Source organism: Telmatherina bonti (genome assembly GCF_933228915.1).
Source record: "Telmatherina bonti genome assembly, chromosome: 22".
Classification (NCBI taxonomy): domain Eukaryota; kingdom Metazoa; phylum Chordata; class Actinopteri; order Atheriniformes; family Telmatherinidae; genus Telmatherina; species Telmatherina bonti.
This window is the reverse complement of record NC_136631.1, coordinates 1,812,904-1,840,644: the sequence shown is the minus strand read 5'-3', so window position 1 is coordinate 1,840,644 and position 27,741 is coordinate 1,812,904. Positions and strand designations below refer to the sequence as shown.

The 27,741-nt window shown below is 48.2% G+C and overlaps 1 protein-coding gene across 1 annotated transcript in view; it reads right to left on the bottom strand.

Annotated features, from left to right (window-relative positions):
• gabra2a (gamma-aminobutyric acid type A receptor subunit alpha2a) overlaps positions 1-26,077 on the bottom strand; it is a gene marked incomplete at its 3' end in the record, with an annotated part of 67,049 nt that extends 40,972 nt beyond the window's left edge. The window contains exons 1-2 of the mRNA XM_079261956.1: positions 25,969-26,077; positions 24,350-24,417 (exon numbers count right to left, since the gene is read on the bottom strand). Coding sequence (XP_079118082.1) covers positions 24,350-24,352 — 3 coding nt within the window. The 5' untranslated portion in view covers positions 24,353-24,417; positions 25,969-26,077. The remainder of the gene's footprint in view (positions 1-24,349; positions 24,418-25,968) is intronic.
• Positions 26,078-27,741: the final 1,664 nt, after the last annotated feature.

Here is a 27,741-nt window from a genome sequence, read left to right as displayed (position 1 = left end):
CGGGAGATTCTCATCATGATGAGGTGGAACGGGAGATTCTCATGGTAATGAGGTGGAACGGGAGATTCTCATGGTGATGAGGTTGAACGGGAGATTCTCATGGTGATGAGGTGGAACATGATATTCTCATGGTGATGAGGTGGAACGGGAGATTCTCATCATGATGAGGTGGAACGGGAGATTCTCATGGTAATGAGGTGGAACGGGAGATTCTCATGGTGATGAGGTTGAACGGGAGATTCTCATCATGATGAGGTGGAACATGATATTCTCATGGTGATGAGGTGGAACGGGAGATTCTGATGGTGATGAGTTGGAACGGAAAATTCTCTTCATGATGAGGTGGAACGGTTGATTCTCATGGTGATGAGGTGGAACGGTTGATTCTCATGGTGATGAGGTGGAAAGGGAGATTCTCATGGATATGAGTTGGAAAGGGAGATTCTCATGGTGATGAGGTGGAACGGGAGATTCTCATGGTGATGAGGTGGAACGGGAGATTCTCATGGTGACGAGGTTTAACGGGAGATTTTCATGGTGATGAGGTTTAACAGGAGATTCTCATGGATATGAGGTGGAACGGGAGATTGTGATGGTGATGAGGTGGAACGGGAGATTCTCATGGTGATGAGGTGGAACGGGAGATTCTGATGGTGATGAGTTGGAACGGGAGATTCTCATGGTGATGAGGTGGAACGGGAGATTCTCATGGTGATGAGGTGGAACGGGAGATTCTCATGGTGATGTGGTTGATCGGGATATTCTCATGGTGATGAGGTGGAACGGGAGATTCTCATCATGATGAGTTGGAACGGGAGATTCTCATGGTGATGAGGTGGAACGGGAGATTCTCATGGTGATGTGGTGGAACGGGAGATTCTCATGGTGATGAGGTTGAACGGGAGATTCTCATGGTGATGAGGTGGAACGGGATATTCTCATCATGATGAGGTGGAACATGAGATTCTCATGGTGATGAGGTGGAACGGGAGATTCTGATGGTGATGAGTTGGAACGGAAAATTCTCGTGGTATTGAGGTGGAACGGTTGATTCTCATGGTGATGAGGTGGAATGGGAGATTCTCATGGTGATGAGGTGGAACGGGAGATTCTCATGGATATGAGGTGGAACGGGAGAGTCTCTTGGATATGAGGTGGAACGGGAGATTCTCATGGATATGAGTTGGAACAGGAGATTCTCATGGTGATGAGGTGGAACGGGAGTCTCTCATGGTGATGAGGTGGAACGGGAGATTCTCATGGTGATGAGGTTTGACGGGAGATTCTCATGGATATGAGGTGGAACGGGAGATTCTCATGGTGATGAGGTGGAACGGGAGATTCTCATGGTGATGAGGTGGAACTGGAGATTCTCATGGTGATGAGGTTTAACGGGAGATTTTCATGGTGATGACGTTTAACGGGAGATTCTCATGGTGATGAGGTGGAACGGGAGATTCTCATGGTGACGGGGTGGAACGGGAGATTCTCATGGTGATGAGGTAGAAGAGGAGATTTTTATTGTGATGAGGTGGAATGGGGGATTCTCATGGATATGAGGTGGAACGGGAGATTCTCATGGTGATGAATTGGAACGGGAGATTCTCATGGTGATGAGGTGGAACGGGAGATTCTCATTGTGATGAGTTGGAACGGGAGATTCTCATGGTGATGAGGTGGAACGGGAGATTCTCATGGTGATGTGGTGGATCGGGAGATTCTCATGGTGATGAGGTGGAACGGGAGATTCTCATGGTGATGTGGTGGATCGGGATATTCTCATGGTGATGAGGTGGAACGGGAGATTCTCATCATGATGAGGTGGAACGGGAGATTCTCATGGTGATGAGGTGGAACGGGAGATTCTCATGGATATGAGTTGGAACAGGAGATTCTCATGGTGATGAGGTGGAACGGGAGTCTCTCATGGTGATGAGGTGGAACGGGAGATTCTCATGGTGATGAGGTTTGACGGGAGATTCTCATGGATATGAGGTGGAACGGGAGATTCTCATGGTGATGAGGTGGAACGGGAGATTCTCATGGTGATGAGGTGGAACTGGAGATTCTCATGGTGATGAGGTTTAACGGGAGATTTTCATGGTGATGACGTTTAACGGGAGATTCTCATGGTGATGAGGTGGAACGGGAGATTCTCATGGTGACGGGGTGGAACGGGAGATTCTCATGGTGATGAGGTAGAAGAGGAGATTTTTATTGTGATGAGGTGGAATGGGGGATTCTCATGGATATGAGTTGGAGTCGGAGATTCTCATGGTGATGAATTGGAACGGGAGATTCTCATGGTGACGAAGTGGAACGGGAGATTCTCATGGTGATGAGGTAGAAGAGGAGATTTTTATTGTGATGAGGTGGAATGGGGGATTCTCATGGATATGAGGTGGAACGGGAGATTCTCATGGTGATGAATTGGAACGGGAGATTCTCATGGTGATGAGGTGGAACGGGAGATTCTCATTGTGATGAGTTGGAACGGGAGATTCTCATGGTGATGAGGTGGAACGGGAGATTCTCATGGTGATGAGGTGGAACGGGAGATTCTCATGGTGATGTGGTGGATCGGGATATTCTCATGGTGATGAGGTGGAACGGGAGATTCTCATCATGATGAGGTGGAACGGGAGATTCTCATGGTAATGAGATGGAACGGGAGATTCTCATGGTGATGAGGTTGAACGGGAGATTCTCATAGTGATGAGGTGGAACGGGAGATTCTCATCATGATGAGGTGGAACATGAGATTCTCATGGTGATGAGGTGGAACGGGAGATTCTCATCATGATGAGGTGGAACATGAGATTCTCATGGTGATGAGGTGGAACGGGAGATTCTGATGGTGATGAGTTGGAACGGAAAATTCTCTTCATGATGAGGTGGAACGGTTGATTCTCATGGTGATGTGGTGGAACAGGAGATTATCATAATGATGTGGTGGATGTGAGATTCTCATAGTGACGAGGTGCAACGGGAGATTCTCATGGTGATGAGGTGGAACGGGAGATTATCATCATGATGTGGTGGATGTGAGATTCTCATGGTGATGAGGTGGAACGGGAGATTCTCATGGTGATGAGGTGGAACGGGAGATTCTCATGGTGATGAGGTGGAACGGGAGATTCTCATGGTGATGAGGTGGAACGGGAGATTCTCATCATGATGAGGTGGAACGGGAGATTCTCATGGTGATGTGGTGGAACGGGAGATTCTCATCATGATGAGATGGAACAGAGATTCTCATGGTGATGAGGTGGAGCGGGAGATTCTCATGGTGATGTGGTGGATCGGGATATTCTCATGGTGATGAGGTGGAACGGGAGATTCTCATGGTGATGAGGTGGAACGGGAGATTCTCATCATGATGAGGTGGAACGGGAGATCCTCATGGTGATGAGGTGGAACGGGAGATTCTCATCATGATGAGGTGGAACGGGAGATTCTCATGGTGATGAGGTGGAACGGGAGATTATCATCATGATGTGGTGGATGTGAGATTCTCATGGTGATGAGGTGGAACGGGAGATTCTCATGGTGATGAGGTGGAACAGGAGATTCTCATCATGATGAGGTGGAACGGGAGATCCTCATGGTGATGAGGTGGAACGGGAGAGTCTCATGGTGATGAGGTGGAACGGGAGATTCTCATGGTGATGTGGTGGAACGGGAGATTGTCATTGTGATGAGGTGGAACGGGAGATTCTCATGGTGATGTGGTGGAACGGGATATTCTCATGGTGATGTGGTGGAACAGGAGATTCTCATGGTGATGAGGTGGAACGGGAGATTCTCATGGTGATGTGGTGGAACAGGAGATTCTCATGGTGATGAGGTGGAACGGGAGATTCTCATGGTGATGTGGTGGAACGGGAGATTCTCATGGTGATGAGGTGGAACGGGAGATTCTCATGGTGATGAGGTGGAACGGGAGATTATCATCATGATGTGGTGGATGTGAGATTCTCATGGTGATGAGGTGGAACGGGAGATTCTCATGGTGATGAGGTGGAACGGGAGATTCTCATGGTGATGTGGTGGAACGGGAGATTCTCATGGTGATGAGGTGGAACGGGAGATTCTCATGGTGATGAGGTGGAACGGCAGATTATCATCATGATGTGGTGGATGTGAGATTCTCATGGTGATGAGGTGGAACGGGAGATTCTCATGGTGATGAGGTGGAACGGGAGATTCTCATGGTGATGAGGTGGAACGGGAGATTCTCATGGTGATGAGGTGGAACGGGAGATTCTCATCATGATGAGGTGGAACGGGAGATTCTCATGGTGATGTGGTGGAATGGGAGATTGTCATAGTGATGAGGTGGAACGGGAGATTCTCATGGTGATGTGGTGGAACGGGAGATTCTCATGGTGATGAGGTGGAGCGGGAGATTATTTGATGAGGTGGAACGGGAGATTCTCATGGTGATGTGGTGGAACAGGAGATTCTCATGGTGATGTGGTGGAACGGGAGATTCTCATGGTGATGAGGTGGAACGGGAGATTCTCATGGTGATGAGGTGGAACGGGAGATTATCATCATGATGTGGTGGATGTGAGATTCTCATGGTGATGAGGTGGAAGAGGAGATTCTCATGGTGATGAGGTGGAACGGAGATTCTCATGGTGATGTGGTGGAACAGGAGATTCTCATGGTGATGAGGTGGAACAGAGATTCTCATGGTGATGAGGTGGAACGGGAGATTCTCATGGTGTTGAGGTGGAACGGGAGATTCTCATAGTGATGAGGTGGAACGGGAGATTCTCATGGTGATGTGCTGGAACAGGAGATTATCATCATGATGTGGTGGATGTGAGATTCTCATAGTGATGAGGTGCAACGGGAGATTCTCATGGTGATGAGGTGGAACGGGAGATTATCATCATGATGTGGTGGATGTGAGATTCTCATGGTGATGAGGTGGAACGGGAGATTCTCATGGTGTTGAGGTGGAACGGGAGATCATCATCATGATGTGGTGGATGTGAGATTCTCATGGTGATGAGGTGGAACGGGAGATTCTCATGGTGATGAGGTGGAACGGGAGATTCTCATCATGATGAGGTGGAACGGGAGATTCTCATCATGATGAGGTGGAACGGGAGATTCTCATGGTGATGTGGTGGAACGGGAGATTGTCATGGTGATGAGGTGGAACGGGAGATTCTCATGGTGATGTGGTGGAACGGGAGATTCTCATGGTGATGAGGTGGAACGGGAGATTCTCATGGTGATGAGGTGGAACGGGAGATTCTCATCATGATGAGGTGGAACGGGAGATTCTCATGGTGATGTGGTGGAACGGGAGATTGTCATGGTGATGAGGTGGAACGGGAGATTCTCATGGTGATGTGGTGGAACGGGAGATTCTCATGGTGATGAGGTGGAGCGGGAGATTATTTGATGAGGTGGAACGGGAGATTCTCATGGTGATGAGGTGGAACGGGAGATTCTCATGGTGATGAGGTGGAACGGGAGATTCTCATGGTGATGTTGGTGGAACGGGAGATTCTCAAAGTGATGTGGTGGAACGGGAGATTCTCATGGTGATGTGGTGGAACGGGAGATTCTCATGGTGATGAGGTGGAACGGGAGATTCTCATGGTGATGTGGTGGAACAGAGATTCTCAAGGTGATGTGGTGGAACATGAGATTATCATCATGATGTGGTGGATGTGAGATTCTCATGGTGATGAGGTGGAACGGGAGATTCTCATGGTGATGAGGTGGAATGGGAGATTCTCATGGTGATGAGGTGGAACAGGAGATTATCATCATGATGTGGTGGATGTGAGATTCTCATGGTGATGAGGTGGAAGAGGAGATTATCATCATGATGTGGTGGAACAGGAGATTATCATCATGATGTGGTGGATGTGAGATTCTCATAGTGATGAGGTGGAACGGGAGATTCTCATGGTGTTGAGGTGGAACGGGAGATCATCATCATGATGTGGTGGGTGTGAGATTCTCATGGTGATGAGGTGGGACGGGAGATTCTCATGGTGATGTGGTGGAACAGGAGATTCTCATGGTGATGAGGTGGAACGCAGATTCTCAAGGTGATGAGGTGGAACGGGAGATTGTCATGGTGATGAGGTGGAACGGGAGATTCTCATGGTGATGAGGTGGAACGGGAGATTCTCATTCTGATGAGGTGGAACGGGAGATTCTCATGGTGATGTGGTGGAACGGGAGATTTTCACTGTGATGAGGTGGAACTGGAGATTCTCATCATGATGAGATGGAACGGGAGATTCTCATGGTGATGTGGTGGAACTGGAGATTCTCATCATGATGAGATGGAACGGGAGATTCTCATGGTGATGAGGTGGAACGGGAGATTCTCATGGTGATGAGGTGGAACGGGAGATTCTCATGGTGATGTGGTGGAACGGGAGATTCTCATGGTGATGAGGTGGAACGGGAGATTCTCATGGTGATGAGGTGGAACGGCAGATTATCATCATGATGTGGTGGATGTGAGATTCTCATGGTGATGAGGTGGAACGGGAGATTCTCATGGTGATGAGGTGGAACGGGAGATTCTCATGGTGATGAGGTGGAACGGGAGATTCTCATCATGATGAGGTGGAACGGGAGATTCTCATGGTGATGAGGTGGAACGGGAGATTCTCATGGTGATGTGGTGGAACGGGAGATTGTCATAGTGATGAGGTGGAACGGGAGATTCTCATGGTGATGTGGTGGAACGGGAGATTCTCATGATGATGAGGTGGAGCGGGAGATTATTTGATGAGGTGGAACGGGAGATTCTCATGGTGATGTGGTGGAACAGGAGATTCTCATGGTGATGAGGTGGAACGGGAGATTCTCATGGTGATGAGGTGGAACGGGATATTCTCATGGTGTTGAGGTGGAACGGGAGATTCTCATAGTGATGAGGTGGAACGGGAGATTCTCATGGTGATGTGGTGGAACAGGAGATTATCATCATGATGTGGTGGATGTGAGATTCTCATAGTGATGAGGTGCAACGGGAGATTCTCATGGTGATCAGGTGGAACGGGAGATTATCATCATGATGTGGTGGATGTGAGATTCTCATGGTGATGAGGTGGAACGGGAGATTCTCATGGTGTTGAGGTGGAACGGGAGATCATCATCATGATGTGGTGGATGTGAGATTCTCATGGTGATGAGGTGGAACGGGAGATTCTCATGATGATGAAGTGGAACGGGAGATTCTCATCATGATGAGGTGGAACGGGAGATCCTCATGGTGATGAGGTGGAACGGGAGATTCTCATGGTGATGAGGTGGAACGGGAGATTCTCATGGTGATGAGGTGGAACGGGAGATTCTCATCATGATGAGGTGGAACGGGAGATTCTCATGGTGATGTGGTGGAACGGGAGATTGTCATGGTGATGAGGTGGAACGGGAGATTCTCATGGTGATGTGGTGGAACGGGAGATTCTCATGGTGATGAGGTGGAGCGGGAGATTATTTGATGAGGTGGAACGGGAGATTCTCATGGTGATGAGGTGGAACGGGAGATTCTCATGGTGATGAGGTGGAACGGGAGATTCTCATGGTGATGTTGGTGGAACGGGAGATTCTCAAAGTGATGTGGTGGAACGGGAGATTCTCATGGTGATGTGGTGGAACGGGAGATTCTCATGGTGATGTGGTGGAACGGGAGATTCTCATGGTGATGTGGTGGAACAGAGATTCTCATGGTGATGAGGTGGAACGGGAGATTCTCATCATGATGAGGTGGAACGGGAGATTCTCATGGTGATGTGGTGGAATGGGAGATTGTCATAGTGATGAGGTGGAACGGGAGATTCTCATGGTGATGTGGTGGAACGGGAGATTCTCATGGTGATGAGGTGGAGCGGGAGATTATTTGATGAGGTGGAACGGGAGATTCTCATGGTGATGTGGTGGATGTGAGATTCTCATGGTGATGAGGTGGAACGGGAGATTCTCATGGTGATGAGGTGGAACAAGAGATTCTCATCATGATGAGGTGGAACGGGAGATTCTCATGGTTATGAGGTGGAACGGGAGATTCTCATGGTGATGAGGTGGAACGGGAGATTCTACTCATGATGAGGTGGAACGGGAGATTCTCATGGTGATGAGGTGGAACTGGAGATTCTCATGTAGATGAGGTGTAACGGGAGATTTTCATGGTGATGACGTTTAACGGGAGATTTTCATGGTGATGAGGTGGAACGGGGGATTCTCATGGATATGAGTTGGAATAGGAGATTCTCATGGTGATGAGGTAGAAAAGGAGATTCTCATGGTGATGTGGTGGAACGGGAGTCTCTCATGGTGATGAGGTGGAACGGGAGATTCTCATGGTGATGAGGTTTGACGGGAGATTCTCATGGATATGAGGTGGAACGGGAGATTCTCATGGTGATGAGGTGGAACGGGAGATTCTCATGGTGATGAGGTGGAACGGGAGATTCTCATGGATATGAGGTGGAACGGGAGATTCTCATGGTGATGAGGTGGAACGGGAGATTCTCATGGTGATGAGGTGGAACTGGAGATTCTCATGGTGACGGGGTGGAACGGGAGATTCTCATGGTGATGAGGTAGAAGAGGAGATTTTTATTGTGATGAGGTGGAATGGGGGATTCTCATGGATATGAGTTGGAGTCGGAGATTCTCATGGTGATGAATTGGAACGGGAGATTCTCATGGTGACGAAGTGGAACGGGAGATTCTCATGGTGATGAGGTAGAAGAGGAGATTTTTATTGTGATGAGGTGGAATGGGGGATTCTCATGGATATGAGGTGGAACGGGAAATCCTCATGGTGATGAATTGGAACGGGAGATTCTCATGGTGATGAATTGGAACGGGAGATTCTCATGGTGATGAGGTGGAACGTGAGATTATCATCATAATGTGGTGGATGTGAGATTGTCATGGTGATGAGGTGGAACGGGAGATTCTCATGGTGATGAGGTGGAACAGGAGATTCTCATCACGATGAGGTGGAACGGGAGATCCTCATGGTGATGAGGTGGAACGGGAGATTCTCATGGTGATGAGGTGGAACGGGAGATTCTCATGGTGATGAGGTGGAACGGGAGATTCTCATGGTGATGAGGTGGAACGGGAGATTCTCATCATGATGAGGTGGAACGGGAGATTCTCATGGTGATGTGGTGGAACGGGAGATTGTCATGGTGATGAGGTGGAACGGGAGATTCTCATGGTGATGAGGTGGAACTGGAGATTCTCATGGTGACGGGGTGGAACGGGAGATTCTCATGGTGATGAGGTAGAAGAGGAGATTTTTATTGTGATGAGGTGGAATGGGGGATTCTCATGGATATGAGTTGGAGTCGGAGATTCTCATGGTGATGAATTGGAACGGGAGATTCTCATGGTGACGAAGTGGAACGGGAGATTCTCATGGTGATGAGGTAGAAGAGGAGATTTTTATTGTGATGAGGTGGAATGGGGGATTCTCATGGATATGAGGTGGAACGGGAAATCCTCATGGTGATGAATTGGAACGGGAGATTCTCATGGTGATGAATTGGAACGGGAGATTCTCATGGTGATGAGGTGGAACGGGAGATTATCATCATAATGTGGTGGATGTGAGATTGTCATGGTGATGAGGTGGAACGGGAGATTCTCATGGTGATGAGGTGGAACAGGAGATTCTCATCATGATGAGGTGGAACGGGAGATCCTCATGGTGATGAGGTGGAACGGGAGATTCTCATGGTGATGAGGTGGAACGGGAGATTCTCATGGTGATGAGGTGGAACGGGAGATTCTCATGGTGATGAGGTGGAACGGGAGATTCTCATCATGATGAGGTGGAACGGGAGATTCTCATGGTGATGTGGTGGAACGGGAGATTGTCATGGTGATGAGGTGGAACGGGAGATTCTCATGGTGATGAGGTGGAACGGGAGATTCTCATCATGATGAGGTGGAACGGGAGATTCTCATGGTGATGTGGTGGAACGGGAGATTGTCATGGTGATGAATTGGAACGGGAGATTCTCATGGTGATGAGGTAGAAGAGGAGATTTTTATTGTGATGAGGTGGAACGGGAAATCCTCATGGTGATGAATTGGAACGGGAGATTCTCATGGTGATGAATTGGAACGGGAGATTCTCATGGTGATGAGGTGGAACAGGAGATTCTCATCATGATGAGGTGGAACGGGAGATCCTCATGGTGATGAGGTGGAACGGGAGATTCTCATGGTGATGAGGTGGAACGGGAGATTCTCATGGTGATGAGGTGGAACGGGAGATTATCATCATAATGTGGTGGATGTGAGATTGTCATGGTGATGAGGTGGAACGGGAGATTCTCATGGTGATGAGGTGGAACAGGAGATTCTCATCATGATGAGGTGGAACGGGAGATCCTCATGGTGATGAGGTGGAACGGGAGATTGTCATGGTGATGTGGTGGAACGGGAGATTCTCATCATGATGAGGTGGAACGGGAGATCCTCATGGTGATGAGGTGGAACGGGAGATTCTCATGGTGATGAGGTGGAACGGGAGATTCTCATGGTGATGAGGTGGAACGGGAGATTCTCATGGTGATGTGGTGGAACGGGAGATTCTCAAAGTGATGTGGTGGAACGGGAGATTCTCATGGTGATGTGGTGGAACGGGAGATTCTCATGGTGATGAGGTGGAACGGGAGATTCTCATGGTGATGTGGTGGAACAGAGATTCTCAAGGTGATGTGGTGGAACATGAGATTATCATCATGATGTGGTGGATGTGAGATTCTCATGGTGATGAGGTGGAACGGGAGATTCTCATGGGGATGAGGTGGAATGGGAGATTCTCATGGTGATGAGGTGGAACAGGAGATTATCATGGTGATGTGGTGGAACAGAGATTCTCAAGGTGATGTGGTGGAACATGAGATTATCATCATGATGTGGTGGATGTGAGATTCTCATGGTGATGAGGTGGAACGGGAGATTCTCATGGGGATGAGGTGGAATGGGAGATTCTCATGGTGATGAGGTGGAACAGGAGATTATCATCATGATGTGGTGGATGTGAGATTCTCATGGTGATGAGGTGGAAGAGGAGATTATCATCATGATGTGGTGGAACATGAGATTATCATCATGATGTGGTGGATGTGAGATTCTCATGGTGATGAGGTGGAACGGGAGATTCTCATGGGGATGAGGTGGAATGGGAGATTCTCATGGTGATGAGGTGGAACAGGAGATTATCATCATGATGTGGTGGATGTGAGATTCTCATGGTGATGAGGTGGAACAGGAGATTATCATCATGATGTGGTGGATGTGAGATTCTCATAGTGATGAGGTGGAACGGGAGATTCTCATGGTGTTGAGGTGGAACGGGAGATCATCATCATGATGTGGTGGGTGTGAGATTCTCATGGTGATGAGGTGGGACGGGAGATTCTCATGGTGATGTGGTGGAACAGGAGATTCTCATGGTGATGAGGTGGAACGCAGATTCTCAAGGTGATGAGGTGGAACGGGAGATTTTCACTGTGATGAGGTGGAACTGGAGATTCTCATCATGATGAGATGGAACGGGAGATTCTCATGGTGATGTGGTGGAACTGGAGATTCTCATCATGATGAGATGGAACGGGAGATTCTCATGGTGATGAGGTGGAACGGGAGATTCTCATGGTGATGAGGTTGAACGGGAGATTCTCATGGTGATGAGGTGGAACGGGATATTCTCATCATGATGAGGTGGAACATGAGATTCTCATGGTGATGAGGTGGAACGGGAGATTCTGATGGTGATGAGTTGGAACGGAAAATTCTCGTGGTATTGAGGTGGAACGGTTGATTCTCATGGTGATGAGGTGGAATGGGAGATTCTCATGGTGATGAGGTGGAACGCAGATTCTCAAGGTGATGAGGTGGAACGGGAGATTTTCACTGTGATGAGGTGGAACTGGAGATTCTCATCATGATGAGATGGAACGGGAGATTCTCATGGTGATGTGGTGGAACTGGAGATTCTCATCATGATGAGATGGAACGGGAGATTCTCATGGTGATGAGGTGGAACGGAGATTCTCATGGTGATGAGGTGGAACGGGAGATTCTCATGGTGATGAGGTGGAACGGAGATTCTCATGGTGATGAGGTGGAACGGGAGATTCTCATGGTGATGTGGTGGAACTGGAGATTCTCATCATGATGAGATGGAACAGAGATTCTAATGGTGATGAGGTGGAACGGGAGATTCTCATGGTGATGAGCTGGAACGGGAGATTCTCATGGCGATGTGGTGGAACTGGAGATTCTCATCATGATGAGATGGAACGGGAGATTCTCATGGCGATGTGGTGGAACTGGAGATTCTCATCATGATGAGATGGAACAGAGATTCTAATGGTGATGAGGTGGAACGGGAGATTCTCATGGTGATGAGGTGGAACGGGAGATTCTCATAGTGATGAGGTTGAACGGGAGATTCTCATGGTGATGTGGTGGAACAGGAGATTCTCATGGTGATGAGGTGGAACGGGAGATTATCATCATGATGTGGTGGATGTGAGATTCTCATGGTGATGAGGTGGAACGGGAGATTCTCATGGTGATGAGGTGGAACAAGAGATTCTCATCATGATGAGGTGGAACGGGAGATTCTCATGGTTATGAGGTGGAACGGGAGATTCTCATGGTGATGAGGTGGAACGGGAGATTCTACTCATGATGAGGTTCAACGGGAGATTCTCATGGTGATGAGGTGGAACTGGAGATTCTCATGGTGATGAGGTGTAACGGGAGATTTTCATGGTGATGACGTTTAACGGGAGATTTTCATGGTGATGACGTTTAACGGGAGATTTTCATGGTGATGAGGTGGAACGGGGGATTCTCATGGATATGAGTTGGAATAGGAGATTCTCATGGTGATGAGGTAGAAAAGGAGATTCTCATGGTGATGTGGTGGAACGGGAGTCTCTCATGGTGATGAGGTGGAACGGGAGATTCTCATGGTGATGAGGTTTGACGGGAGATTCTCATGGATATGAGGTGGAACGGGAGATTCTCATGGTGATGAGGTGGAACGGGAGATTCTCATCGTGATGAGGTGGAACGGGAGATTCTCATGGATATGAGGTGGAACGGGAGATTCTCATGGTGATGAGGTAGAAGAGGAGATTTTTATTGTGATGAGGTGGAATGGGGGATTCTCATGGATATGAGTTGGAGTCGGAGATTCTCATGGTGATGAATTGGAACGGGAGATTCTCATGTTGACGAAGTGGAACGGGAGATTCTCATGGTGATGAGGTAGAAGAGGAGATTTTTATTGTGATGAGGTGGAATGGGGGATTCTCATGGATATGAGGTGGAACGGGAAATCCTCATGGTGATGAATTGGAACGGGAGATTCTCATGGTGATGAATTGGAACGGGAGATTCTCATGGTGATGAGGTGGAACGGGAGATTATCATCATAATGTGGTGGATGTGAGATTGTCATGGTGATGAGGTGGAACGGGAGATTCTCATGGTGATGAGGTGGAACAGGAGATTCTCATCATGATGAGGTGGAACGGGAGATCCTCATAGTGATGAGGTGGAACGGGAGATTCTCATGGTGATGAGGTGGAACGGGAGATTCTCATGGTGATGAGGTGGAACGGGAGATTCTCATGGTGATGAGGTGGAACGGGAGATTCTCATCATGATGAGGTGGAACGGGAGATTCTCATGGTGATGTGGTGGAACGGGAGATTGTCATGGTGATGAGGTGGAACGGGAGATTCTCATGGTGATGAGGTGGAACGGGAGATTCTCATCATGATGAGGTGGAACGGGAGATTCTCATGGTGATGTGGTGGAACGGGAGATTGTCATGGTGATGAGGTGGAACGGGAGATTCTCATGGTGATGTGGTGGAACGGGAGATTCTCATGGTGATGAGGTGGAGCGGGAGATTATTTGATGAGGTGGAACGGGAGATTCTCATGGTGATGAGGTGGAACGGGAGATTCTCATGGTGATGAGGTGGAACGGGAGATTCTCATGGTGATGTGGTGGAACGGGAGATTCTCAAAGTGATGTGGTGGAACGGGAGATTCTCATGGTGATGTGGTGGAACGGGAGATTCTCATGGTGATGAGGTGGAACGGGAGATTCTCATGGTGATGTGGTGGAACAGAGATTCTCAAGGTGATGTGGTGGAACATGAGATTATCATCATGATGTGGTGGATGTGAGATTCTCATGGTGATGAGGTGGAACGGGAGATTCTCATGGGGATGAGGTGGAATGGGAGATTCTCATGGTGATGAGGTGGAACAGGAGATTATCATCATGATGTGGTGGATGTGAGATTCTCATAGTGATGAGGTGCAACGGGAGATTCTCATGGTGATGAGGTGGAACGGGAGATTATCATCATGATGTGGTGGATGTGAGATTCTCATGGTGATGAGGTGGAACAGGAGATTCTCATCATGATGAGGTGGAACGGGAGATCCTCATGGTGATGAGGTGGAACGGGAGATTCTCATGGTGATGAGGTGGAACAGGAGATTCTCATCATGATGAGGTGGAACGGGAGATCCACATGGTGATGAGGTGGAACGGGAGATTCTCATGGTGATGGGGTGGAAAAGAGATTCTCATGGTGATGAGGTGGAACGGGAGATTCTCATGGTGATGAGGTGGAACAGGAGATTCTCATCATGATGAGGTGGAACGGGAGATCCACATGGTGATGAGGTGGAACGGGAGATTCTCATGGTGATGAGGTGGAACGGGAGATTCTCATCATGATGAGGTGGAACGGGAGATTGTCATAGTGATGAGGTGGAACGGGAGATTCTCATGGTGATGTGGTGGAACGGGAGATTGTCATAGTGATGAGGTGGAACGGGAGATTCTCATGGTGATGTGGTGGAACAGAGATTCTCATGGTGATGAGGTGGAGCGGGAGATTATTTGATGAGGTGGAACGGGAGATTCTCATGGTGATGAGGTGGAACAGAGATTCTCATGGTGATGAGGTGGAACGGGAGATTCTCATGGTGTTGAGGTGGAACGGGAGATTCTCATAGTGATGAGGTGGAACGGGAGATTCTCATGGTGATGTGGTGGAACAGGAGATTATCATCATGATGTGGTGGATGTGAGATTCTCATGGTGATGAGGTGGAACGGGAGATTCTCATGGTGATGAGGTGGAGCGGGAGATTCTCATGGTGATGGGGTGGAACGGGAGATTCTCATGGTGATGACGTGGAACGGGAGATTCTCATGGTGATGAGGTGGAACGGGAGATTCTCATGGTGATGAGGTGGAACGGGAGATTCTCATGGTGATGAGGTGGAACGGGAGATTCTCATCACGATGAGGTGGAACGGGAGATTCTCATGGTGATGTGGTGGAACAGAGATTCTCAAGGTGATGTGGTGGAACATGAGATTATCATCATGATGTGGTGGATGTGAGATTCTCATGGTGATGAGGTGGAACGGGAGATTCTCATGGGGATGAGGTGGAATGGGAGATTCTCATGGTGATGAGGTGGAACAGGAGATTATCATCATGATGTGGTGGATGTGAGATTCTCATAGTGATGAGGTGCAACGGGAGATTCTCATGGTGATGAGGTGGAACGGGAGATTATCATCATGATGTGGTGGATGTGAGATTCTCATGGTGATGAGGTGGAACGGGAGATTCTCATGGTGATGAGGTGGAACAGGAGATTCTCATCATGATGAGGTGGAACGGGAGATCCTCATGGTGATGAGGTGGAACGGGAGATTCTCATGGTGATGTGGTGGAACGGGAGATTCTCATGGTGATGAGGTGGAACGGGAGATTCTCATCATGATGAGGTGGAACGGGAGATTCTCATGGTGATGTGGTGGAAAAGAGATTCTCATGGTGATGAGGTGGAACGGGAGATTCTCATGGTGATGAGGTGGAACAGGAGATTCTCATCATGATGAGGTGGAACGGGAGATCCACATGGTGATGAGGTGGAACGGGAGATTCTCATGGTGATGAGGTGGAACGGGAGATTCTCATGGTGATGAGGTGGAACGGGAGATTCTCATCATGATGAGGTGGAACGGGAGATTCTCATCATGATGAGGTGGAACGGGAGATTGTCATAGTGATGAGGTGGAACGGGAGATTCTCATGGTGATGTGGTGGAACGGGAGATTCTCATGGTGATGAGGTGGAGCGGGAGATTATTTGATGAGGTGGAACGGGAGATTCTCATGGTGATGTGGTGGAACGGGAGATTGTCATAGTGATGAGGTGGAACGGGAGATTCTCATCATGATGTGGTGGAACGGGAGATTGTCATAGTGATGAGGTGGAACGGGAGATTCTCATCATGATGTGGTGGAACGGGAGATTGTCATAGTGATGAGGTGGAACGGGAGATTCTCATGGTGATGTGGTGGAACGGGAGATTCTCATGGTGATGAGGTGGAGCGGGAGATTATTTGATGAGGTGGAACGGGAGATTCTCATGGTGATGTGGTGGAACGGGAGATTGTCATAGTGATGAGGTGGAACGGGAGATTCTCATGGTGTTGCGGTGGAACGGGAGATTCTCATAGTGATGAGGTGGAACGGGAGATTCTCATGGTGACGTGGTGGAACAGGAGATTATCATCATGATGTGGTGGATGTGAGATTCTCATGGTGATGAGGTGGAACGGGAGATTCTCATGGTGATGAGGTGGAGCGGGAGATTCTCATGGTGATGGGGTGGAACGGGAGATTCTCATGGTGATGAGGTGGAACGGGAGATTCTCATGGTGATGAGGTGGAACGGGAGATTCTCATGGTGATGAGGTGGAACGGGAGATTCTCATGGTGATGAGGTGGAACGGGAGATTCTCATGGTGATGAGGTGGAACGGGAGATTCTCATGGTGATGTGGTGGAACGGGAGATTGTCATGGTGATGAGGTGGAACGGGAGATTCTCATGGTGATGAGGTGGAACGGGAGATTCTCATTCTGATGAGGTGGAACGGGAGATTCTCATGGTGATGTGGTGGAACGGGAGATTCTCAAAGTGATGTGGTGGAACGGGAGATTCTCATGGTGATGAGGTGGAACGGGAGATTCTCATGGTGATGTGGTGGAACGGGAGATTCTCATGGTGATGAGGTGGAACAGAGATTCTCATGGTGATGTGGTGGAACGGGAGATTCTCATGGTGATGTGGTGGAACGGGAGATTCTCATGGTGATGTGGTGGAACGGGAGATTCTCATGGTGATGTGGTGGAACGGGAGATTCTCAAAGTGATGTGGTGGAACGGGAGATTCTCATGGTGATGTGGTGGAACGGGAGATTCTCATGGTGATGTGGTGGAACGGGAGATTCTCATGGTGATGTGGTGGAACGGGAGATTCTCATGGTGATGTGGTGGAACGGGAGATTCTCTTGGTGATGAGGTGGAGCGGGAGATTCTCATGGTGATGAGGTGGAACGGGAGATTCTCATGGTGATGAGGTGGAACAGGAGATTATCATCATGATGTGGTGGATGTGAGATTCTCATAGTGATGAGGTTTAACGGGAGATTCTCATGGTGATGACGTTTAACGGGAGATTTTCATGGTGATGAGGTGGAACGGGGGATTCTCATGGATATGAGGTGGAACTGGAGATTCTCATCATGATGAGATGGAACGGGAGATTCTCATGGTGATGAGGTGGAACGGAGATTCTCAACGTGATGAGGTGGAACGGGAGATTCTCATTGTGATGAGGTGGAACTGGAGATTCTCATCATGATGAGATGGAACGGGAGATTCTCATGGTGATGTGGTGGAACTGGAGATTCTCATCATGATGAGGTGGAACGGGAGATTCTCATGGTGATGTGGTGGAACGGAGATTCTCATGGTGATGAGGTGGAACGGGAGATTCTCATGGTGATGAGGTGGAACGGAGATTCTCATGGTGATGAGGTGGAACGGGAGATTCTCATTGTGATGAGGTGGAACTGGAGATTCTCATCATGATGAGATGGAACGGGAGATTCTCATAGTGATGAGGTGGAACGGGAGATTCTCATGGTGATGAGGTGGAACGGGAGATTCTCATGGTGATGAGGTGGAACGGGAGATTCTCATGGTGATGAGGTGGAACGGGAGATAATCATCATGATGTGGTGGATGTGAGATTCTCATGGTGATGAGATGGAACGGGAGATTCTCATGGTGATGAGGTGGAACAGGAGATTCTCATGGTGATGAGGTGGAACGGAGATTCTCATGGTGATGAGGTGGAACGGGAGATTCTCATGGTGATGAGGTGGAACAGGAGATTCTCATCATGATGAGATGGAACGGGAGATTCTCATAGTGATGAGGTGGAACGGGAGATTCTCATGGTGATGAGGTGGAACGGGAGATTCTCATGGTGATGAGGTGGAACGGGAGATAATCATCATGATGTGGTGGATGTGAGATTCTCATGGTGATGAGATGGAACGGGAGATTGTCATAGTGATGAGGTGGAACGGGAGATAATCATCATGATGTGGTGGATGTGAGATTCTCATGGTGATGAGGTGGAACGGGAGATTCTCATGGTGATGAGGTGGAACGGGAGATTCTCATAGTGATGAGGTGGAACGGGAGATTCTCATGGTGATGAGGTGGAACGGGAGATAATCATCATGATGAGGTGGAACGGGAGATTCTCATGGTGATGAGGTGGAACGGGAGATTCTCATAGTGATGAGGTGGAACGGGAGATTCTCATGGTGATGAGGTGGAACGGGAGATTCTCATCATGATGTGGTGGATGTGAGATTCTCATAGTGATGAGGTGGAACGGGAGATTCTCATGGTGATGACGTTTAACGGGAGATTTTCATGGTGATGAGGTGGAACGGGGGATTCTCATGGATATGAGGTGGAACTGGAGATTCTCATCATGATGAGATGGAACGGGAGATTCTCATGGTGATGAGGTGGAACGGAGATTCTCAACGTGATGAGGTGGAACGGGAGATTCTCATTGTGATGAGGTGGAACTGGAGATTCTCATCATGATGAGATGGAACGGGAGATTCTCATGGTGATGTGGTGGAACTGGAGATTCTCATCATGATGAGGTGGAACGGGAGATTCTCATGGTGATGTGGTGGAACGGAGATTCTCATGGTGATGAGGTGGAACGGGAGATTCTCATGGTGATGAGGTGGAACGGAGATTCTCATGGTGATGAGGTGGAACGGGAGATTCTCATTGTGATGAGGTGGAACTGGAGATTCTCATCATGATGAGATGGAACGGGAGATTCTCATAGTGATGAGGTGGAACGGGAGATTCTCATGGTGATGAGGTGGAACGGGAGATTCTCATGGTGATGAGGTGGAACGGGAGATTCTCATGGTGATGAGGTGGAACGGGAGATAATCATCATGATGTGGTGGATGTGAGATTCTCATGGTGATGAGATGGAACGGGAGATTCTCATGGTGATGAGGTGGAACAGGAGATTCTCATGGTGATGAGGTGGAACGGAGATTCTCATGGTGATGAGGTGGAACGGGAGATTCTCATGGTGATGAGGTGGAACAGGAGATTCTCATCATGATGAGATGGAACGGGAGATTCTCATAGTGATGAGGTGGAACGGGAGATTCTCATGGTGATGAGGTGGAACGGGAGATTCTCATGGTGATGAGGTGGAACGGGAGATAATCATCATGATGTGGTGGATGTGAGATTCTCATGGTGATGAGATGGAACGGGAGATTGTCATAGTGATGAGGTGGAACGGGAGATAATCATCATGATGTGGTGGATGTGAGATTCTCATGGTGATGAGGTGGAACGGGAGATTCTCATGGTGATGAGGTGGAACGGGAGATTCTCATAGTGATGAGGTGGAACGGGAGATTCTCATGGTGATGAGGTGGAACGGGAGATAATCATCATGATGAGGTGGAACGGGAGATTCTCATGGTGATGAGGTGGAACGGGAGATTCTCATAGTGATGAGGTGGAACGGGAGATTCTCATGGTGATGAGGTGGAACGGGAGATTCTCATCATGATGTGGTGGATGTGAGATTCTCATAGTGATGAGGTGGAACGGGAGATTCTCATGGTGATGAGGTGGAACGGGAGATAATCATCATGATGAGGTGGAACGGGAGATTCTCATAGTGATGAGGTGGAACGGGAGATTCTCATAGTGATGAGGTGGAACGGGAGATTCTCATGGTGATGAGGTGGAACGGGAGATTCTCATGGTGATTTGGTGGAACTGGAGATTCTCATCATGATGAGATGGAACGGGAGATTCTCATGGTGATGAGATGGAACGGGAGATTCTCATGGTGATGAGGTGGAACGGGAGATTCTCATGGTGATTTGGTGGAACTGGAGATTCTCATCATGATGAGATGGAACGGGAGATTCTCATGGTGATGAGGTGGAACGGGAGATTCTCATAGTGATGAGGTGGAACGGGAGATTATCATCATGATGTGGTGGAACTGGAGATTCTCATCATGATGAGGTGGAATTAGACCTATCAGTAGGACTTGAGGTTCTGCTGAAGGTTTTAGAATTTTCTGCCAGCTTGAGACGAGTTTAAAGAAAGATTCTGAACCTGCCATGTTTGTGTATCTGAACCAATTATGTTCTGCAGACATGTATTAAAACCTTGAGTTCTCTTGGTTCTCTTCAGGACCCATCTCCATCTGAAGCACTTCCATCTTTCATATTTGAGGAGCAGCAGGTGGTCTTGGAGGAGGCCCGTTGGCGCCAGGTTGTTGCCGTAGAAAAAGAAGGCTTTTAAGGCAAGATGAGTGTTTCTGTGACAACTCTACTCGTCAGAAACTAGATGTTTAACTGGAACCATGTGACACGAGCTGGATGGAGGAATCCACAAAATAACATGTAGCTGCAGTACATTAAAAACAGGATGGGGTGGGGGTCTTTAAAGTCAGTTCCATAAAGACAATGAGTTCTCTGAGGACCAAAGATCTCCAGAATCTTTATTCTATTCTATTCTATTCTATAGTCATTAGCAGAGGCGTTTATCCAAAGCGACTTACATATGAGAGTGAGAACAAAGCAAGCAGGAAATCAAACAGTCGGAACATCACAGGAAAGTGCTGGTGAATGGCTGGAGTCCAGTTGGACGCCGGTTTTGATGTGTATTGCTCCAGGCTTCCCCCCCCCCCCCCCCCCCACGCCACAATATTATCTATGTTAAAATACAAAGACTGAATTAACACCATAAAGTTTGTTGCAAAGAACTGGGCTAAGTTCTCCAACTTTCCAATAAATACAGCTAAACTAAGTGTTGAAGTTCTCCTTGAAGAGCTGAGTCTTCAGCTGGGTCTTAAAAGCAGACAGGGACTCTGCAGAGCGGACAGAGTTTGGGAGATCATTCCACCATCGTGGAACAACAGAGGAAAAGAGTCTGGCTGGTGATTTAGTCCCACGTATTGGTGGTAACACGAGGCGTCTTTCACTGGTGGAACGTAGCTGTGGAGAGGGAGTGTAGGTCTGGATTAGGGAGTGAAGGTAGACGGGAGACGTTTCAGTTACTGTTTTGTAAACTAGAAGCAAAGCTTTAAATCTGATGCTCTGCAACTGGAAACCAGTGAAGAGCAATTAGCAGCGGAGTGACAGGAACCAGTTTGGACTGGTTAAAAACCAGACGCGCTGCTGGTTCTGGATCATCTGCAGAGGTTTAACCAGCATGCAGGCAGACCTGCCAGTAGGGAACTGCAGTAATCAATGTGTGAGATGACCAGAACCTGAACCAGAAGATGAGTCGTGTGTTCTGTCAGGTACGTCTGATTCTCTTGATGTTGTAGAGAGCATATCAGCAGGTCCGAGGCAACATGGACCTTAAAGGTCAGCTGGTCATCCACCATGACACCCAGATTCCAGGCAGCAGACGTAGGAACAAGTGTGACAGAGTGGAGCTTCACACGTATCTGTGGAGGTAAGGAAGGATTGGCTGGACAGACAATGAGCTCTGTCTTGGACAGATGGAGCTGAAGGTGGCGATCCTTCATCCATGCAGAGATATCAGCAAGACAAGCTGATATTCTCAGTGAAATGTTGTGTCGTCTGGTGGGAAGGAGAGCAAAAGCTGAGTGTCATCTGCATAGCAGTGGTAGGAGAAGCCATGAGAGCTTCTAACTGCACCGAGTGAGGAGGTGTATAGTGGAAAGAGAAGAGGGCCGAGCACCGATCCCTGAGGCTCCCCTGTTTTCATGTGATCTGGACACTTCTCCTCACCAGGATACTCTGAAGGATCTTCCTGAGAGGTAGGACGTGGACCAGGAGAGGACAGATCCAGAGATGCCGAGCTCAGAGAGTGGAGAGGAGAATCTGATGGTTGGCAGAACCAGCAGACAGGTCCAGCAGGACTGAGGACTGACCGGTGGATCTGGTCCAGCAGGACCAGGACCGACCGGTGGATCTGGTCCAGCAGGACCAGGACCGACCGGTGGATCTGGTCCAGCAGGACCAGGACTGACAGGTGGATCTGGTCCAGCAGGAGGGAACCAGTAGCAGACAGGAGAGCAGTTCCAGTGGAATGACCTCGCCTAAAGCCAGACTGATGTGGATCTAACTGGTTTCTATCATGGAGGAACTGGGAGAGTGAAGACGACCCGCTCCAGTAGTGTGGACATGAACGGCACCAGTGGGACCAGCCGGTAGTTTCCAACCTGGACTGGGTTGAGTGTGGGTTTCTTCAGCAGCGGGGTGACCCGAGCTTGCTGGAAGACAGAGGGAAAGACAGCGGATTCCAGAGAGGAGATGATAATATGGGTCACTGCAGATTGATTGGAGGTAAAATGCTCTGCAGGATGTCGGTAGGGACCGGATCCAGAGGACAGCTAGTGGCTTTAGAGTTGACTAGAAGTTTAGAGACTTGGTCCTCATTCAGAGGGCAGAAAGAGCAAAGTGAGGCACCACTAGCTGGATGTGGTGGACTGAGCTGGTCAGGCTCAGAGAAGTGATTCCTGATGGTAGCAACCTTTTCAGTAAAACAGGAAGCCAACATGTCTGCAGTCAGCGTGGCGGGAGGCTGAGCAGCTGCTGGAGAAAGAAGACAGTTAAAGGCCATGAACAGCTGCCGTGTGTTGGGAGCTTTGTGGATCTGCTTCTGATAGAAGTCTATGTTGGCAGCCGTCAGGCTGGATGTGAAGACTGAGAGGTTCTGCTGGGACTCTGACAAGTCAGGGACTTCTTTTCTTTCTGCTGGCCTGAGACCTGCTCTGTGACGTCTCAGTGAGCCATGGACTGGGAGGGTTTAGTCTATTTAAAATAAAGATCCACACACTCCTGATCCCCCAGAAAGACCTGGAACAGGAACTTGGGTTTCTGCTGAACCCTCCAGATGTCACTTTAGACGTTACTGAACAGGGAAGAAACCACATGTTGACCTTGATGTCTGGAGATCCAAAGGCACGTCCAGAGTCTTTTCCAAGAGTCCAGGGGACTCTGATTGGACATGAATGCTGACCACCTTGGTGTGTTTTCTGGTTTTACTGAAGTGGACTACCACCTGGACAACGTTGTGCAGCTGAAACAGCTGATCACTGGGAAGCGACATTCCACAGCTGACCAAGAAGGAATCATCACATTGACTGGAGAAGACTGAAAACACCTCGATCAACAGCTGGTGCTTCTAAACCCTGAAAACAGACCAGATCACCCCTTCAGGATTTTCCCTCTCTCTTCTTCTTCATTCTTGTATTTGGATCATTTTGTGTTTGTTTTTGTTGCTTTTGCAGAAGACTGAAACGGGACTTTTAATGACAACAAACATAACGCAGCAGCTTTTGCTGATAAACTTACAATAACATTCATATTTATCAGCATCTGTACAGCAGATGAGGATCAGACATCATACTCTGACCCTTGCTGTATCATCGCTCTGCTGATTGGACCAGCTAGTTTCCAACAGCAACCAGAGGTCTGTCTGTTGAAGATTTTATCAACTGAATGTGAGTAACCGCATATTCACTGGAAGGCAGGTTTCTGACAAAGAGCTGCTCGTGGCTGAAATCTGTTTTCACAGCTTCAGTATGTCAGACTAACTGGGATTAAAGACATACTCTTTAATCCCAGTTAAAACCAGTTTTATTTTTTGCATGAGATTCACTCATTCATGCTTCTCTCTCTCCCTCAGAGGGAGAACATGGAGGAAGAGTCCTTCCTCTCTAAAGGGAGAACGTGGATGACACCTGGTCCGAGGTAGAACGTGAGAGAACCTCTGGAGAAGGAGAACATGTATGAAACCTTCTGACGAGAAGGAGGATGTGTCGGAAACCTCTTTCTGGAGGAACATAATGAAAACTCACCATATCTGTGTCGGACACCGGCCCGAAGCTGGTCACGTAAATGTCGGTCTCCACCTCTGTGACTCGGTCTGGACGGACAGAAACATGGACATGAGTCCTGGAAATGCTGAATACCCTGACTTTTCACTTTCATCATGATCATTTTATATTCAGCTACAGAAAAATAATCAAATATCTTCAGCATGTATAACTGATGAGGTGGGCGGTACAAATTTTACATGATTTGATTTTACTTTATTTCACTCCCACCACATGGTGGTGGAAACGTTTGCTCAGATGGCCATCAATGGCCAACGGCTCTCTCAGTGAGGACCAAACGAAGCACAGCTTAGAGATGCCGATGATGAATAAAGACATGGGATTCAGGGTTCCCTAAGCCCCCTTAGGGCCTCCCTCTGGAACCAGTTCTAGAGTTGGGGCACGTGAGGCATTGCCTCGTGGCTGCTCCTTTGCCGTGGGGCAGATCGGGCTCATCTTGAAAGGGTAACATGGACCCTCTCCTGTGGCTCACCACCTAGGCAGGAGCCATAGGGGTCGGGTACTATGTGAGCTGGGTGGCAACCAAAGACATCCTGCTGGTCCGATCCTCGGCTGCAGAAGTTAGTTCTATGGTGGGAGGTTGAGCAGTTATAAAGTTGGACTGAAGTCAGAAAAACCTTGTCTGATTGGTTGATTCCAGTCATGTGGGTTGTACTGGCATCCATCTGGCTAGCAGCGTGGTCCTGTGGGCAGTAAATGCAGTGAAATAACTATGTTTTGCCTCGTTACATGGATCTGATCAGCGTTGATGTTTGGTGAGGTGGACATAACCTCGGTGACATCAGTATAATTCTACTCAATCACATGATTAAAATGTGGATTAATCATGTTAAGAAGCTGATGGGGCAGTCAGGTTTACCCTCCCACTTCACAGTTACTGGAAGTATTTCCAATATTTCCTGTTTTGGCAGAGTTTTTCTCCACTTTTTTTCCACTTCTGGACAAAATGACGTCCAGAAGAAACGCTTCACCACAGAAGAAGAGATGGAGCTGTGTTTAAAGGCTGTGGGACAGAGTTGTAAGTGCCAGATTCCTCTCTGAAAATAACTAGCGATCTCTTAAATTATGTCATGATGTGTGTTCTGCATATTTAGTTCTGGTCCTCCCTGTTTAGTTCCCTTGTGTCTTGTTCCTTGTGTAGCCTTTGTTCTTGCGAGGTAGATTCACCTGGTCTCATTAGTTTATTCATTCCATCTGTCTTGTTTGGGTTCCGTCTGTATCTACAGCCCTCTGTCTCCGTTCATTACTTCTGCTCATGTTTGTGTCCCTTCAGTTCAGTTCTTGCATTAAAACTTCTTGATATTCCGCAACTCTGGCTCCTGTTCCAGCATTTGGGTCCTCCCCTCCATCACACCGTGACAATTAAAACCTCTGGAACTTGGTTTCATGAATCTGAGTACCATCCTCACATTGCTTCGTTCTGGTGCTTCACGTCTCCTGCAGCGAGTTAGAAACTGCTAGTTGGGTTGGATGGCCGCAGACATCGCATTAACATCAGAAATGTTTTATTTTTAAAGCTCATTTATTATTTTCAGCTTGTTGTACGGATCACAAGGTTGTCATGGAGACCCAGGTCTTACCTCCCAGCCCAGGTCTCAGCCTGTTGTCATATCCATCCAGAAGACTGTCCAGGATCTTGGTGAACGTTGCAATGTCCTTGGAGTTCTGCGTTGAATCGGAATCTGTTTTTGACCTAAACAAGAGAAAAACACCACATTTTAACCCTTAAACCTCCATCAGCTCCACAGAAGCTGGTCTCTGCATGTTGTTTTACAAAGTTCTGTTAGTGAATCATGCTTTCTTCTTCGGGTTGGCCTTTCTTGCAGCAAGACTGGAAGTGGTCCAGTACCACAAATGAACCACAACGGGTCTGGAACCGGGTCTGGAGCACTCACCGTGTGTTCCACAGCGCAGAGAAGCAGAGGAGAAGCGGCAGTGGAGCAGCAGATCTCCAGGGTCTGATCATCATGAAACCTGGAAAACTCACACACGCGCACGCGGACTTCTTCCCGACATCCACTTGAAAATACAAATAAAAGCAGCTGGAACCCGACAGGTGTTTCTGCTGTGGCCAGGAGACAGCGCATGCGGTGATGTGCGCGAGGACCGGAGCGAAGAAGCTTTCACTGTCCGTCTTCTGGCACGCGCGCGCGCGCGCGCGGAGGGTTCTAATCTATGTGCACGCTGCTCGCAGCTGAAGCTGCGCGGGGCGTGATTTCTACGTGCAGAATAAAAGAAACTGGAGAGAGACGCGCTCCGTTACTTCTGAGAGAAGAGTAATCACACTGGGAGTAATCAGATTACTATTAGGAAGCTGGACACACAGGAGCTGTTTTATGACTCCAGTCGAAATAACAAAAAGATGAAAATATGTCCAGATTCATGTTTAATTGCAGAAATACAAGCGGAAGTCTGATCAATGAAGCTGAACACTGTAAAAGACACGATGGTGACCTCTGCTGGCTAAAAGGCGGAACTGCACCTAGTTCAGCTTCCTCAGGTCCACCCTCCTCTTCATCAGGACTGAATCAGGAGAGCTGGTCCTGGCTGCCTCCTCATGTTTGTTATTTAGAGACCCTGGTAAATTATATTAAACTTAAAATTGAAATTACTGGCACCATTTTCTGTCATTAAGAAATATTTTTGTTTTTTTGTGAAAGAATGGGATCAGTAATTAGATAAACTTGGCATATGTAGTTGCTAGGCAACGGAGGACTGTAGCACTATGGGTCATTTTCGTACACTAGGTAGGCCAGGGATGTCAGTCCTCGAGGTCTTTGTTGTTTACCTTTACAAACACACCTGATTCATATCAAATGGATCCAGCAGCTTCTTGTCAACCTATTCATTAATTTCAGTCAGGTGTGTTGGAGCATGGAGACAACAAAAAGCTGCAGGAGACCGGCCTTCTAAGACTGGAGTTTGACACCTGTGAGGCAGGCCGTCTCATTTCACTAACGGTAAGCGTACATCAGAGTATGCAGCCTCACACTACACTAACATCTCTGTCCTCCAGCAGCGACATGGTGGACATCGGTCATCAGTTTGACCTCCATGTTGATGGTTTTCTTTCAAAGGAACATTAAGCAGACATTTCCAGCTCGTAGACGAGGAGGTGCTGTGGATAAAACAATAGAATAGAATAGAATAACAACACCTCGAGACATGCATCCAGCCATCCATCATCCATCCATCCATCCAAGCATCCATCCATCCAAGCATCCATCCATCCATCCAAGCATCCATCCATCATCCTTTCATCCAGCCATCCATCCATCCATCCATCCATCCATCCATCCATCCATCCATCCATCCAGCCATCCATCCATCCAAGCATCCATCCATCCATCCAA